This window comes from Amia ocellicauda, chromosome 13 (genome assembly GCF_036373705.1).
Source record: "Amia ocellicauda isolate fAmiCal2 chromosome 13, fAmiCal2.hap1, whole genome shotgun sequence".
NCBI classification, from domain to species: domain Eukaryota; kingdom Metazoa; phylum Chordata; class Actinopteri; order Amiiformes; family Amiidae; genus Amia; species Amia ocellicauda.
This window is the reverse complement of record NC_089862.1, coordinates 17,450,145-17,466,962: the sequence shown is the minus strand read 5'-3', so window position 1 is coordinate 17,466,962 and position 16,818 is coordinate 17,450,145. Positions and strand designations below refer to the sequence as shown.

The 16,818-nt window shown below is 38.8% G+C and overlaps 1 protein-coding gene across 1 annotated transcript in view; it reads right to left on the bottom strand.

Moving 5' to 3' along the window:
* Positions 1-16,818, bottom strand: part of LOC136766526 (serine/threonine-protein kinase 32B-like) — a 68,648-nt gene that overhangs the window by 21,696 nt on the left and 30,134 nt on the right. The window contains exons 4-5 of the mRNA XM_066720040.1: positions 14,441-14,614; positions 1,264-1,301 (exon numbers count right to left, since the gene is read on the bottom strand). Coding sequence (XP_066576137.1) covers positions 1,264-1,301; positions 14,441-14,614 — 212 coding nt within the window. The remainder of the gene's footprint in view (positions 1-1,263; positions 1,302-14,440; positions 14,615-16,818) is intronic.

The following is a 16,818-nucleotide window of genomic DNA, read 5'->3' as shown; positions in this document are numbered from 1 at the left end:
GTTTGCTTCTAGCAGACTCACATAGGTTTGGAAAATGACTTTTTTCCCCAGAAAGATTTCAATGAACTCTGTCAAGAAAATGTGAATAAAGAATAGGACGTTCTTTGGTGGCCTGGGAAGTAATTTCCCTTTTCTGAGAAAGGAGAATCTCAGCAGTCCTCTGTATTTAGAAAAGAGACCTCTCTTTTCTATTTGAGTAGCAAACATTGCCACGGGATTATACTTCACTTATAGATTATATTACACACAGCACAGTTAAATAATAGAAAATGAGCTAAGGAACATATTCATTATGGTGGCCGTGTTAATACCATAATATGATCATGTTTGTTACGTATTTTATTTCCTTCAGGTATTGTACTCTATGAGCCCTGTTCAACAAAACTGGCCTAAATTCCCTCACAATACCTCCATATAGACTTATCCTTGGGTGAATACTTCTGAATGTGAAATTGGTGAATCTAATGATGGCCTCTTCTCAGCTGTGTTGCCAATTGTAGTCTTGGATATGTCTATATAGAGGATACATATATATTATATATACATATATATTGTAGTGACCTGACCAAATCAGGGGATCTGTTTGTACTCTGTTCATGTTTATGTGTATTGTAAGGCGGGCCCACGCCAGGGGGGGGTCGGGGGATTGTATATAGTTACCCAATTAGTTCTCTTTTTATCCAGGGCTAGGCTGCGCTCGGTCTGGCTAGGTTGACAGGTAGACTGTGTGAGCGTAGCGATTGGTGAGTGTGTGCGGGGGGCGTGTCTGGCGGGGAATTGAGAGGAGGGGATTGTGACTGAGGAGTGAGCGTGAGCAGATGCTGTGTGCGAGTGAGAGAGTGTTAGAGAGCGCATTCAGTGAGATAGAGAGGACTATTTGTGTTATTTCGGTGTGGGTCCCAGCCAATAGGGATCCCTAGTTCTGTATTCCAAAGGGCAATAAACTCCCAACGTTGCTTTGAACAGTTGTCTGCAGTCCATCATTAAAAACAAATAAAAGAGACCCCCATTCGCTACAGTATACATATATATATATATATACATATATATATATATATATACATATATATATATATATATATATATATATATATACATATATACATATATATACATATATACATATATATATATATACATATATATATATATATACGTATATATATATATGTATATATATATATATATACGTATATATATATACGTATATATATATATATACGTATATATATATACATATATGTCCAATTTTTTTCAACTCACCATGTTCATCAAGAAGAATGTTGTCTGGTTTTATATCTCTGAAAGGTAGAGAAAGAAAGGATTTGTAAGTCATGACAGTGGAAGATCAAGTGGTGCTTTAAGTCTTCTTCAATTTCTGCAACTTAGAATCAGAATTCAATCAAACAAATTACTATTGGCTTGATGACATTTTATGGAATCTACTCACAATATCTGGGACCTGGGGACAAGGCCAATCATCATGGATTCGTTTACAAGGCTGGCTGATATTAAGAAACTCCATTCAGTGTCACATTCCTCCTATCGCCAGATGTCAGTTTTGTGTATAATTTTTCATATAATGAATTAAATCAGTAGAGCATAATGCTTAATATGCAGTGTTAAAAAAAATGAAATATTGCAGTAATAAATTAATTTCAAAATCATGGTCATGTTCTATTCAGCATAAAGACAAAAGCTGATCTGTTCGGCATGTCTTTGTTTGTATGCACATATCATTCTCGTGTTGCAGTTTGGCCGTAAAAGCAATACATTTAGTTATGCAATACCTATCCTATCTACTCACCTATATGTATACATTTACCAAACAATGGAATACAGTGTTGTTTTCATGAAAATCAAGGTGCTATTAGAGAAATTACCTTCGCATCTCTATTTTAAACTTGCATTTGATTTTAATAAGTAAGACATTTACATAACCTTCAAACATATTTGCATAGGGCAATCAGGAAGATCTCAATGAGATGTTCTTTAATTAAAATTATCCCCACATGAATGCATTAAATCACTTTCAGAAATATCCAGACAAATATGTTCCTACTCACGGAACAGTACACACTAGGACAGGTATTACTGCAGGACTGTGTTTAACCTGTGGTTTGATCACTTGATTAAAGATCTAATTATTGTGTCTCACTCTGAAATGAAAGTGCTTCTCATTATCTTTATATTTGAACATACGTATCGATTTCATGTGTAAAGTTTATTCTAAATCTCTAAATGAAATGCTCTATACACTGATATCTACAGAGAGAACGTGTGTTTAGTTCTGTCAGATGGACAAAACAGGTTGCATTGGAAAATAAATGTGCGAACGACAGATTCACATTTTGAGATCAAATTGAGTTCAGTCATCTATAGCAACCACTTTGAACACAACACATATAAACACTGTGCTGTTGCCAACAGCAAACAAAGTTCTATACAGTTACTATTTACTACCTATTAATATCAGTCTGTTTGTTGGTCTGCCTGTGGCCTTATGAAAATAAAGGATTAATTCATTATATCTATCGGTATATTACATTTATTCCAAATATTCAAATGTATAATGATTATGGTTATTTCTGGTCTTGGGTATGACACAACTTCATACGCATTTCTGATATTGATTTTGTTATTGAAGATCTTTAAAATACTCCAGAGATTCACAGTGGAAGATCAACAGTGTTAATTATATTATAAAAGATTTAAAGAACAAAACTATATCACAAAAAATTACTGCAATGAGAGGTCTTGTTGTAATTAAATGTTTTTGTCCAATTAAGTCATGATTGGATGCTTTGAAACAAACTTAGTCATCTATTTAAGCTAAAGTGGGCCTGCAGAAGGGAAAGTGAGTCATGTGCAATACAATGCGTTCCACCTTTCAGGAGCGCCTTTCATCACAAGCATGCCAGAGTGTTTTAGAAAAAATACAAGTGATCTAACACAAAGGTCAGCGAGATCAGTATGAGAAAATGATAAGCATTGTTTTGTTTGAATAAACAAACGGAAGGTTTACATGTTTAAAGACCCTAGTTTGTAAAATATGTCTAAATGAAATCAAACAATACAAATATTCAACTGGCTTCATATTTAGAAATAGTGAACCATTTGAACGTTGTGTCTGTTTTTTCTAAAGACGATACATTGTACAACAGATTACGTTGATTAACTATTTGATTATATTTTGAAAAACCTAAAGGAAGAAAAAACTTTAGAAAATCTTTATTTAGCATTGTCTTGGCTATTTTGTAAGAAACATAGTACTTGCAAATTCCAATGACATGTTGTTTAAGTGCACCAAAGGGCAGTATCTGTCAGTAACCTTTTATTCTTTCAGGTGTTTCACCTTCCTTTTTGTCAGGTCAAATCCATTTCCACTTTGTTAGATTTCTGCTTGAAGCATTTAATTGTTGCTGATGTATGAATGCACTTGAGTTTCAGAGCAATGAAAGAATGCATCTGCTCAAGCTACTTGTTCTGGTCATAAAACATCTTGCATAAACGAAGAGGTCCCATTGGCTGCCAAGTTCTAATCAGCGATTGCGTCAATCAGTCATTTTCAAAAATACAGAACATCTGTTCTCATTCAGTCCCAGTATCTTTTGGATAAATCTGTTGAAATGACAGGGGCCTGATTCACAAAGTGATCTGCATTAGCTTGGCTCTGGAAAGTCCATATAAAGTACTGGACACTTCAGCTGTATAAGCTACTGCAGTAATATCTTATATTACAAGTGGCTTTTAAAGGCAGATATGAGTACAGTTTTACCAGAGAGCACAGTATGTCTTATGTTAAGAAACAAACAGTTACAATTCCAAGGATATTTTTGATAATGCGTTTGACCTTTGGAGAATTTGTCCTGCTGTGTGAATTTGATGGAATACTGTAACATGAATAATTATGTACCAAATAATAATGTAAGATTTACAAGGATAGCTCTGAAGCTTTTCTCACTGTTATTTTTTTTTCACCCTTTAACATTATTTTTAAATAATGTACCATAACTTCAGAAAAACATCTCTGTAAACAATTTAGTAAGTGAAAGAAAACATTATACTAAACAATAATATGTACAGTCTTTTTTTAGTTTTGTTTCTTTTTCCAATTTTAATTCTTAGGCATTTAAACAACTTACTACACTAGTGATGTGAAGCTTTCAACTGGAAACCATTGGATACACTTCCATTAATAATGAGTTTGTTGCCTTTTCAATTCATTTTCATGCACACAGGATTTGGGATGAATTTAAATTCCACAGTCATGTAAGCATGGACCAAAATTGAGGATAATTTGGAAAATTGCTCTCATGCAAAATATAATCTTGGCCTACATTCATGTTTTCAAGAGAAAAACAACAAGCACACACATTTCAACAGCACTATAAGTACAATTACCAACATAGCAAAGATGAGAACATATAAAATCCTAATTAAATCTTATATGAGAATACAACCTTTTTCCTTCAAATGAATACACTCTTGTCCAAACCTACCATTGCACAATTACTAACCTGTGGAGAAGAATTTACAGTTTTTCATAGATAAACACAAAGTACAAATACAAAGACTCCAGGAAACACAGATGTCGTAAGTAGTGCTTCAGCACTACAAATTCTGTAAGAAAATATTGAAATATTGTAAACTTAAATAAATGATCAAGACTTCAAATAATGTCCAAGTTTTAGTTGGACTGTGAAAATGTGTTTTATTAGCAAGTTGAAATTACAGTTATCTTTCAAGTCAGAAGCACTACCCAAGGACTTCCTTCTGAGTCTTTACTGGCCTCCTCCCTGCCGCGCCGTCTGCGAAGGAGGTCGGGCTCAGTGGACAGGGAGCGCAATGAGGCCATCCTCGCTCTCAGCAGCAGGATGGACCAAATCTGCACTCTCCTGGCCGTGTAGGCAGCACAAGCAGCGCACAGACAGGACTCGCCTCATGGACGCCCCTATCTCACCGGGCTTTAATTTTGGCCCCTCAGTGGAGGAGATGCTCTCACGCACCCTTCAGGAGAGGGAGCAGTCCCTGCAGCTGGCCCGAGTGTACCCAGTAGCACCTCAGGTCCAGCAATGCAGACCGTCTGTGGCAGCTCGCCGGTGGGGAGGCCCCCCGACCACAGCTCCCAGGCCACAGCCCAGGCCACAGGCCAGACAACAGCCCAGGTCACAGCCCCGCCCACCTGCCGATCTTGCCAGCGTCTCACTGGCAGGCAGGCGCCCCCCCCAGGCTCGCCGCCCTGGCCCCCAGCGGCACACAGCAGCTCGTGGTAGGAGGGGAGGAGGCCCGACCCCACCTCCTCCACCACCCGAGCCCCACCCCTGAGGCGTTCCAGCAGCATCTGGCCCACCCTTACACCCCCCAGCAACTCTTAAATTGGCAACTCTGCACCCAAGACTCTTGGGTGCTCCAAATTATATCCGTTGGCTACTCCCTGCAATTTCAGACACGTCCACCCCCCTTCCAGGGCATGGTGTGGACGCGAGTGAGGGACCCGTTGCAGTGTGCGGTGCTTCGCATCGAAATTGCGGCTCTCCTGGAGAAGCGAGCAATCCGCGAAGAGTCCCCGCCGATCTGAGGCGCTTGAACCGCCACCTCAAGGTGTTGCGCTTCAAGATGCTCAACCTGCGCACCATTTCCCAGGCCATCAAGCCCGGCGACTGGTTCACCACGGTGGGTCTGAAAGATGCTTACTTTCACATCCCCATTGCGCAGCCGCACAGGAAGTTTCTCCACTTCGCCTCCGAGGCCCGAGCGTTCGAGTTTGCTGTTCTCCCCTTCGGCCTGTCGCTAGCTCCACGCACTTTTTCCAAGTGCATGGACGTTGTGCTAGCCCCCTTGCGTTGCCAGGGGGTCCGTGTCCTCAATTATCTAGATGACTGGCTGGTTTGTTCTCACTCGAGGTAGCAGGTTCGGATTCACATGGACCTGATTTTAGGCCGCCTCTCCGAATTGGTCCTTCGGGTCAATCGAGAGAAGAGCCGCCTGACGCCAACTCAGCAGGCACAGTTCCTCGGACTGTGCCTCGATTCCGTTGCCATGCTCGCCATGATGGCGCCAGAGAGAGTTGCCTCCATTCCCTCTTTCAACTGAGAGCTTGTGTCAGGGTGTCCCTTTGCCAGAGGCTGCTGGGCCTCCTAGCGGCTGCATCACAGACCCTCCCCCTCGGCCTCCTCCAGTTGAAGCCGTTGCAGTGGTGGTTCAGGTCTCTCAGGATGCACCCTCGCCGCGATCGAGCACACTGTGTCACGGTCACTCCGGCGTGCTGGAAGGCGCTCCATTGGTGGCGGAGCCCCCACAATTTGACCCTCGGTGTGCCCCTGGGGCCAGTCTACCATCGAACAGTCATGACGACAGATGCCTCCAAGCAGGGTTGGGGAGCAGTCTGCGATGGACTTGGAGTCCGAGGCAGGTGGACAGAGCCAGCACGGGCCCTCCATATCAACATCCTGGAGTTACAAGCAGTACTCCTTGGACTGTCTCATTTCCTGCCAGTCCTGCAAGACAGAAATGTGCTGGTTCGGACGGACAACACAGCGGTGGTTGCCTATATCAACAGGCAAGGAGGTCTCCGGTTGTGCAGACTGTACTGTCTAGCACGCCATCTGCTTCTGTGGGCTCAGCCACGGTTCCGCTCCATCAGAGCAGTTCACCTCCCAGGCCTGTCCAACACGGTGGCGGACCTCCTCTCTTGGGGAGGCCCCCCGGTCTCGGAATGGCACCTCCACCCGCTTGTGGTACAACAACTGTGGAGCCGGTTCGGCAGGGCGGAAGTGGATCTCTTTGCCTCAGCAGAGTCCACATACCGCCCACTATGGTTCTCCATCCGAGACCGCTCAGGAACCCTAGGGATCGACGCGCTAGCCCACACGTGGCCACGCTGTCTCCTTTACGCATTCCCACGCGTTCCCACCGTTCCCCCTTCTCCCTTGAGTGCCCCGCTGTGTACATAGTTCATTTATTCACATGGTAAAAGCTGTAGTTGCCCTGCGTTAGCTGCGCTATTCGACAGGTGTCAACTGCTCCTGTGTTCCATGTGTGGCGCATGAGCCAGCGCCTGCACCCCGTGATGTATATATGTGTATTAAGTAGATTACGGCCTCGCTCCTAGCTGCACTAGTAGAGCAGCCAGCCTTGCTCTTGTAAGCGGAGGGCGTAAGAGTTAACGTCTGTAGCCCCGCTTTGTATATGCTGATTGCAGACCGTTCCCGGTAGAGTGTGACTACGGTCCTTGCTCCTGGACGGCTCAGGTGCGGCCCTACGGGGCCCCTGAGGTTACTTTCTGGAGTTGTGTTGCCGAGGCCCCCTAGTGGTGCACCTCGGGGCAGGCTCCCTTATCAGCTCGCTGCCTCCTCCCTTGCGACGGTTTTGTTATACACCCCTCCACCTTGGGCAGTGCTTCCGACTTGAAAGATAATGATAGTTTGCGTATGCAACCCCGGTTATCTGAAAAAGGAAGCACTGCCCAAGGGTTGCAAGGTCGCGCGGTAGTCCTGGCTCCCGGCAAAAGAGGACGAACCTGCACTGATGTCACGTTTTATAGAACAGGAAGTGGGAAGGGACCTGTTCTGAGTGACAGGGGCCAATGGCAGCTTTGATAGAGTGACGTTTCGATCGGGTTGCTACGGAAGTGTGCAGAAACCCCTCTCCCTTGGATAGTGCTTCCTTTTTCAGATAACCGGGGTTGCATACACAACCTATCATTACTGACTAAACATACATAGACATCTTTCCCAGACCCATCAACTTAATATGTGGTGGAAGCACCTTTGGCAGCAATTACAGCCAGAAGTCTTTTGGGTCTCTACCAACTTTGGACACTGGGTTGGTGCAATTGTTGCCCACTCTTCTTGGCAGATTTGCTCAAGCTCTCTCAAGTTGCTTGGGGATCACTTCTGGACAGCAGTTTTTCAAGTTTTTCCATACATTCTCAGTAGGATTCAAGTCAGAACTTTCACTGGGTCACTCCAGGTCATTCACTTTCTTATTCTTAAGTGACTCAAGTATAGCTTTGGCTTTGTGCTTTGGACCAATGTCCTGCTGAAAGGTGATTGTTCACACAAGTTTTTAGACTTTAGCAGACAAACTATTTTCCCTCTAGTATTTGCCTGTACTTTGCCTTGGCTGCTCAGTTTGGAAGGACAGCCTGATCTAGGCAGTGTCTGAGTTTTACAGTGAGCTCACCTTCCATTTTTTGATGATTATGTACACTGTGCTAACATAGATATTCACAGACTTTGCTATATTTTTGCATCCTTTTAATGTCCTGTGTTTTTTCATTGACTTGCTCCTTGGTCTTCATGGTTGAGTAAGGAACCTCACAGAGGTTTTTTTATTCTGAAATCATGAAAACCACTAATATTGCACACAGACAGAGGCTGTTAAACTAATTGTGTGGCTATATAAAATACAAATAATGGGCTATAATTCCACCTGCTAAACTACAAAACCAACCAACCAAATAAACAGCAACAGTATCCAAGAGTCTCTTTAGTTTAAAACTGCTGCTATTTTCAGTGTACACTCTCTGTGGGAAACTGTTTAGCTGGTGATAACTCCCTGCATGTGGTATTTCCCATTTCACAATCAATAGTTTGGAGAGGAGTTATATGTGCAGGGAGATACTCATCTCAGCCAAATAAAAGAGAAGTTGGCATCTTTACTGAAGCATAAAATAGTGCAGGATATGCACCTGCATGTTAATAATACTTTTGCAAATGTGGGTTGAATATTTTAACATAAAAGAATTGATCTGTTCACCATAGCCTTCTTTATTTTTTCTGTTTTGAATAATGTATTCTGCATTGGTCTTGAATATTTAATATTGAGGCTTTGTAAATGTCTGTATCCTTATGTTAACATAAATACCATAAAATAACTGGTTATGTTAATATTTACATCCTCATAGTAACAGGCTTGTAAAATGTATACATTTCTTCAAATATAGTGTGTTACTAATATAAACATTAATTAGAACGGTATTCTCTCTGTTATTTAAGATATTATAAGTCTGATTTGGGACAGTTATGCAGTTATTTCGGAGTATACCGTTTATTTACAATGACCGAATATATTAGGAATAGCTAGGTGGGATTGTTTTTTAAATAGTGCACTTTTACTCTTTATCTATGCAGGCAGTGGAACAACAATCATAAAATGTAATATATATATACTGAAAGCCAATCTTCCTTCCATGATTGGTATATTAACAAATCATTATGTTTTTCTTTTTTAAGCTGTAAATAATAGGTATTGTGATGTGGTTATTAACTGCTGAGGTATAGTGAAAGGAATATAGTTGAGTTCAAAGCATGTTCAAACATGGGTGTTGATTCAGCAGAATCTGGTTATTTTCCTTAAAAGTCCAGTATGCATGGACCCTACTAATGTGAGAACGTAATGTTCCACACATCAATACAGAAAGAACATTCTTTGAGACTTCTGTATTACTAATAGACGCATGGAGAGGAAGAATCAAAATCTGAACTTGTTTATTTTAAGTGTCTCTTCCATCAGTTGCAACCTGAGTGTCTTAAATATGGTTTTAAGCTCTTTCTGTGATGAATGGGAAATGCTTAGAGTTGACTGAATAGAAGCAACATCAAAAGGATGGAAGAAATGGGTTGTATAAATAATTCACCAATGGCACAACCTTGTCTGGCATCCCACAGACTGCAAAATTCCTGTTTCATCTCGCCATTCTGAAGTGTAAATCGATGGCAAAACCTCGCTCCAAATTTCATGGGACTCAGAATAATGGAGTCATAATATGTGCCAATCTTGCTTCATATACAAACTAATAGAGCCAATTTTCCAAAACAACCATTTCAAATAAGCATTGAGATTGCATTGCAGGTATCACAAACAACAGTATTATGTAAAAGTTTCAGTCATATATTGGTTTATGGAAACCTTTAATTTAAAAACAAATCAAGCTACCAGGATTACTAACCGAAGGGAAAGCTTCCAGATATAATATATAGCTTTTTTTTTCTTCCTTTCTCTATATTTAAACAATAGACATAGGCTACATTTCAGTTATAAAAAGCAGACCATGCATTATTAATTGTCTGTTAATGTCAGTAGACCTTTAGAAGCATATAATAATTTGGAAACCCAAGAGGAAAATAAACTGTTAATTGTCAGTAATTAATTCAATTCCATTCTATCCACTTGAATGTATTCAATTATTAAAAATGAAGAAATACTATATTAATAATACATTTATATGCATAAAGTAGTCTAGTAATATAAGAACTAGAATTCAAAATTACATGTAAAAGGTGGGCTAAGGTCAGTCTAACTTGGCATTGCACTTGTCTTGCAATAAGAAACACAGACCTGGGGCCTTAAATTCATAATTTAGTCATGATTACCAAATTGTGAAACTTAGGGGAAAGATTTCTGTGTTGCCACTGCAACAGAATTAATGGAGTTTATCATGGGGGACTTTTTAGTGCCACAATATACTTTGATACAAGATGTGTATATTTGCTGACAATGGGAAATTACTGCTTGATTCTTTGTTTGGCAGAATACTCCCTATTTTGAAATTCTACGAACTGAAAAGCATGCTAAATTAGGCAGCAACTGATTTTGCAGGGTCAATATTGACAACACACCGACCGCTGTTCTCTGATCCTTTGCGAATGTATTTAAAGTGAACGGCAGCACCTTAACCTTAAGGCTAACAGCATATCCCAGAACATAAGAAGGAAGAAAAAGAAAACACTTTCAAAGAAGAATGGTGAGACTATGTAAACTAATCTCAAATGCTCCGACACCAGTTCAATGTCAGCCTAAGGGTGAGAATGAACTTCTGCTTTTCTAATACTAACCTGGCCAGCAGTAATATTACATTATTGAGACTTTAAAAAAACTTCCACATCAGTGGAATAATATTTTTACTGTGTAATGTGTGGTATGCTTTACAAATTGGCATTATCATATCAGTGCTGAGGAATCAGCTTGAAAAAATAAAGGAAATAAAAGCTAATGCTGTGTATACTGACATTAAAATTAAAATTATTATACTGTTGTAAAATTAATTCAGATAAAGGTTCACATTATACTTTACAGCAGGGGTAGTCAATTATTTGTGTCAGGGTCCAAATGTCTTGGTCATTGGGGGGTCACACCTTAATGCCCCTTTCCAACACACACACAATTCTATGAATTAGTAATATACCCTGTTGCTTATATTTAGTACATTCATTTGACAAAGTACCAAAATAAAATGTTTAAATACTTGTATATATTAGTATTAAAACTGTTTCAGACCACTTAAATCTAAATTTGTTAAAGATTATTGTAGTCATATAGATAAACATAATAGAAGCTTTCAAGTATTTTGTGTCTTATTAGATTCAAGTATTTAAGATTAGTGTTGAAAAATGAGGGCAAAGACGATTGAGTAATCAAGGGCAGGGGGTCTGGGGGACCCCCAGAAGATTTTGACAGCTGGAGACCTGAAATGTGCGATTCTGAGTCATTTTGAAGTAAAAAAGCAGCTCAAAATCTCCATGAAATCAGGCAGATTTGGACTCAAACATATCTTTGCTTCACAACCACATATCACCAGCGAAAAATCACACATCAACTGACATTTTATATGCAAACTAAACGCGGTTTCTGGTGCTGGTCAATCACAGATCTATGTCGATGGGATGTGATTGAAATGGCTGAGGAGCTCAGCTCTCAATGTGTCGCTGCTAGAAATATGTGTCTGCATTGGAAATCATTTGTTTCCATCGCTGATGTAGGAGTTTCTAGGTGAACACAAGCTGTGGCACCGTGCACCCCCGGGTCCTATGTGTGCACTTTTATATTTTAGAGGCGAGGCTGACATCTGTCCACACGACAAACAATGCACATTTTAGCTGCTTATCTATAGAAATCAGGAAAACCGAACAGCTGTTTTTGTGTTTTGTTTTTGAGGAGTACAAATTGCCGCTCTTGCCCAGTGCAGAGTGTGTGCAGAGACACCGGACAGGGAATCTGCGAGCAATCAACTCACTGACTAACTAACACCAGCTCTATATAGGACATCCATATTAATATGTCACATCCTATTGGCTAATAACCAGGAATTGCTGCGACAGGGTTCCACACTGTAACAAGCACTGAGTGCAACAAACCTGCGTAACATTACATTAAAATGTATATATGATAATAAGTTCATTAAAATTATTCTCGCGGTCCAGTCAAAACCGTCTGGCAGCCGCCTATTGACGACCCCTGCTCTACACTGATGTGGACTTTCCTTGTAATCCTTCTTGATCCCTGTCTGGTCTACATCCACAAATATTTTATCTTCTCCCCCTTTACCTTCACAAAACAATTACAAAGTAATTTCTTGTTCACATTACATATTGTTGTTGTTGTTGTTGTTGTTACTGCTTATTTGGTAAAGTCCCTTTTTAATATAGTGTATAGGACCCTTTTCTGTAACTGGATGTAGATTTATATGGAATGAAAAGTTAAATGAAAATATTGTATGAAAACTCACATTCTGTTGTAATTAGTGTAACATTAGAATTCATATCTTAAAATTTTATATCTGCAGATGATCATTTAATTTGATGGTACTCCTTCATAGCTGCATACAATGCAAAAATCAGGTTCCTCTTCTTCTCATTAGGCAGATCACTGAGTTTCTTTGCAATTTAATTCTGCATTTTTGAAGATAGAGAGTTCAGTCAAAGATAAGACCTTTTGATTTTTCAGAAATGATTAATTTCAACAGATTGTTCCACAACGGAAAGCCTGAACATAAATAAGCACTGCTCTGTGTGATTTATTGGGGATAGCTAAACATAAATAAAAGTGTGGCCGCTGAGAAGGATCAAGTATTAAGTAAATGCAGCCAGGGATTTAAATTCAAATGAAAATAAGATAGTTACATATATTCATTATCATTTCAACTATATTTTCATCATGGGCTTTAAAATTGAATTAATCTTTATCAAAGAGCACATTGTTTTTGTTTTCTGTTTTTATTTGCAGGAATTTTGTGATATGAAGTGTAAACTTTGTTGCTTATCCCAAAAAGCAATATATGAAAAAGTGTATAAAGGCAGGATTGATACATTATTTTAATGTTATACATTTTTCGTTATCTGTTTAGCCATAAAACGTTTGTATCTTGAAATTAAACTTTTTTTTGAAAATGCAATATTGTTGAACCATTTAAGTGTAGCTGTAAATTATGTTCATATTCTGAGAAAATCCAATTAAATCTCTAAGCTTCCCTTATAATGCCAAATATTAATGACATTTCATTCAGGCTTTGTATTATTTTTTTATCAGAGACTATACTGTTGATGTCTACCTTCAGTAATATTGGAGCAAAAAGCTGTGCAGACTGTCTGATACATCTGACGAAAAGCCATTTGCTCTGCCCTCACAGACACAGGTCAGACTGAATCCTGGATTGCACTTTCATGTTGCTTAACATAATCCTACAAGTCACATACAAATAAAGTTCAGTGCTATATTTTCTGTTCAATTAACTGTGAAACAAAAGGAACTTGTGGTGATATTTATTAAAAACAGCTTCTCATAAAATTAAACATAATAGTTGCCACTTACTGTGTGGCAGGGCATTATAATGTTTGCCTCTTGATTCACTGTAAACATGAGTTACCCTGAGATTACATTTCATAGCATTAGTAGTTGAGTATAATGATCACTGAATTGCTGGAATAATGTTTCTACCCGTGAATAATATATGTACACTATTAGCAGTCTAATTTGGTCAAACATAATTTTTTCTGCAGTAATTATATATATATATATGTTTAATGGGATGCATAACCGCTGTGCCCATGATTGTACAAACAGAATTAGCCGTTGCTTCTATTCAAAGCACACATTACATAATTCATAGGAACGATATTTTAAATTTCCTAAAATATCCAACATATTAATGACTGCACAACTGAATGCAATATAGGACTTAAACAAGAAAAACTAAAAGGGAAGCGCATTTTTTACACACACACACACACACACACACACACACACACACACACACACACACACATACATACACACACACACACACACACACACACACATACACACACACACACACACACACACACAAATACTAGGTAGGCCTATTTGTAAAATATAACAGCACAAAACGGGATGGCATGTGTTATCGGAAAGCACACTGCTGATTGTATTCACATACAATTGAAATGCAATAGGGATAGACATTTGTGACATTTTAAAAGCCTTGATATGCAAATGTGTGTAACAATACAACAGTGTTTCACTCTAAAGCATCAAAATGTCAGTAAAGATTCATATTATGATACATTCAAATCACCCCAAAACTGTGCCTCACATTGTATGTCTTCAGTTCAAAATCTGCATAACACCATTGAATTGCATGCTAAATTGTAGTTATACTGATTTTTTAAATACTCACCGATGGATTATATGGCAGCATTGCAAGTAATACAGAGCTAGTGCTAATTCACAGATGTAAAGTTTCACAGTTTCTTCTTTAAAATGCACATTCTGCTGTAAGTGATAGCGTAAATCTCCCCCAAGTAGAAGATCTACCACCATGAACATATCTTCTTCATCTTGAAATGAGTACCTGGGGAGGACAAGAAGCAAAAGCATGAATATCAGCATATTAGGTTCTTAAAAAATATATAAAATTGGAAATGCCATAAACAAATTGATTATTTTTTCACTAATGCCAGTCTAGAACTTGTTTTCAAGTCAAATCTTCCATCAGAATATAGTTTAGTTGGCATGAATTGTGATTCCTTTAGCTTAATGTAATCACTGCTGTTCAGAGGGAAAACAATCCCAAAGGTATACAATGATAAATAATTGAACTTTTCTCAGAAATCAGTCAGCTATATTATCTTCCATGAACTCCAGGTCAGTACAAACCTAATAAGGTTATTTGCGAAAATAGTGTGAAAATACACAGATTCTGCAGTGAGCCTAGTAGAAATAACAAATTACATGGTATACTTAGAAAGAGCTGGAGTTTCATTCTCAAGTTCTTCTGTCTGGTATTTACTGGACCATGAAATGTTTATGGATAAGTCAAATGAAAGAGCATGTATTAGTTTATTGTTAATGCTTAATGTGTTAGGTGTTTTTTGATTGTTTGCAATGAGTTAGTTACAGTCAGTCAGTTACAGATTGCAAGAGAATCAGTGTGAGTGTTACATTACATTTTATTTCAAAATAATAATACAGAAATAGCATTTAATTATTTAACAGTTAGCAAGCATTCTCAACTATAATGAGAAGATTGTCAATGAAAGTATGCCATTGGTGAATTGAAAGAAACAGTGAGGGTCAAGGAAAAGGTCCAAAGGAAGAACACAGGGTAATGTCTTTCACACTTCCAGGCTGAGAACACATATATTTTAAGTTGTTGATGCAAAACCATTCCTTTTAACATCCCTTGGTTTAGAAACTAAATGTTACTGAAATCGAAACTTCGGAAATGTGGATTTTTCTTTTTTTTTCTAAAAAAAGATTCTCCAGGCATAACAAAATAAAGAAAATAAAAAAAATCAGCAGTCTTTGTGAGAAAATCAGCCTCGCCATGATTACTTTTTTTCACAAAGCCATGTAATTTTACTTCTGTAAGCCTCTTATAAGCTCAAAGCAAAATAACAGGAAAGACTTGATTGATTCCAAAGTAAATCAGCAGCTCTTTCATTCAACTGCCTGTAAGTTAGGAAAGCCTCAACTCGCATAACCACAGGGCCTGGAAAACAAGTATAGCCACCATCATAGCAAGCTAACCAAATTATCAGGATTCTTTCAAAGCTTTCTTATTGATTTTTCAGCTTACCCTTAAAAGAAGAATGCATTTTCAAATCTCCCAGTGGCTATTCATTTTAATCTCGCAGAAATAAAACAAATCTGGTTTTCAATTATTTTATCGCAATCAAAAAACACCACCTGCTACCCTTACCATGGAAGGCCTTCCCTTGAGAAAAATCATTCTTTGATCCACCTGAGCCATACAGTGCAAAATGAAACATCATGGGCGCAAGTTTCATAATGCTAATGCAAGGCTAAAGCAATTCAGAAAGTTTGATGGGTGAGGCCTGTGCTAAGAGAACGATTGTGACCAGAATTAGTGATATGTATCTATTGAGAGAGGCGAGAGAATGAGTTAAAAACTACAGATGGATGTTGGAGGTTGAAGACCAAACTTACAGATGAAGAAGGGCTATTGCTCGAAAGGACCTGAAACTAATTATTTTATTTAAACTTGTGTAGATTTGTACCAGTATATAAATAGTAGTAGTAGTTGGTTAAGTATTTGTAATGTACTTTATTAATGTATTAAGTATTTGTAATGTATTTAAACAAAGTAATAGGGTAGATGGACACTTTGTGGGGACAAGTTCAGTTAACTCCTACCCCTGGCCAGTACAAGGTAAGGACTGAAAATTCACGGCCTGATTCAGAGTCGGCTCAACAAAATTGCCAGTGGGTAACGTGCCATACCAGCCTGGTTCCGGGTTGGGGCGTATATGCCAGTAGAAAAGGGGTTGAAGAGGCCATTGATGCTTACTACAATTGTTCAGCGATAGAAAGACAGAGCCCTAGCTACACTTCTGAATTCAGCAGGTAAGAGACACTGCTGACTGTGGGTTGCAAAACTATGTGATAAGCCATTTTTTCAATAGTAAGCTCTCCAGAAAGTCATCCTACCTGCAGCCGAGTTCATAAGTATGTATGAATCATGAGCAGAATCACGATTATTAGCAAACACGTTATTCCCCTCACACACTGGTTGCATGTTCATAGAATTTACAC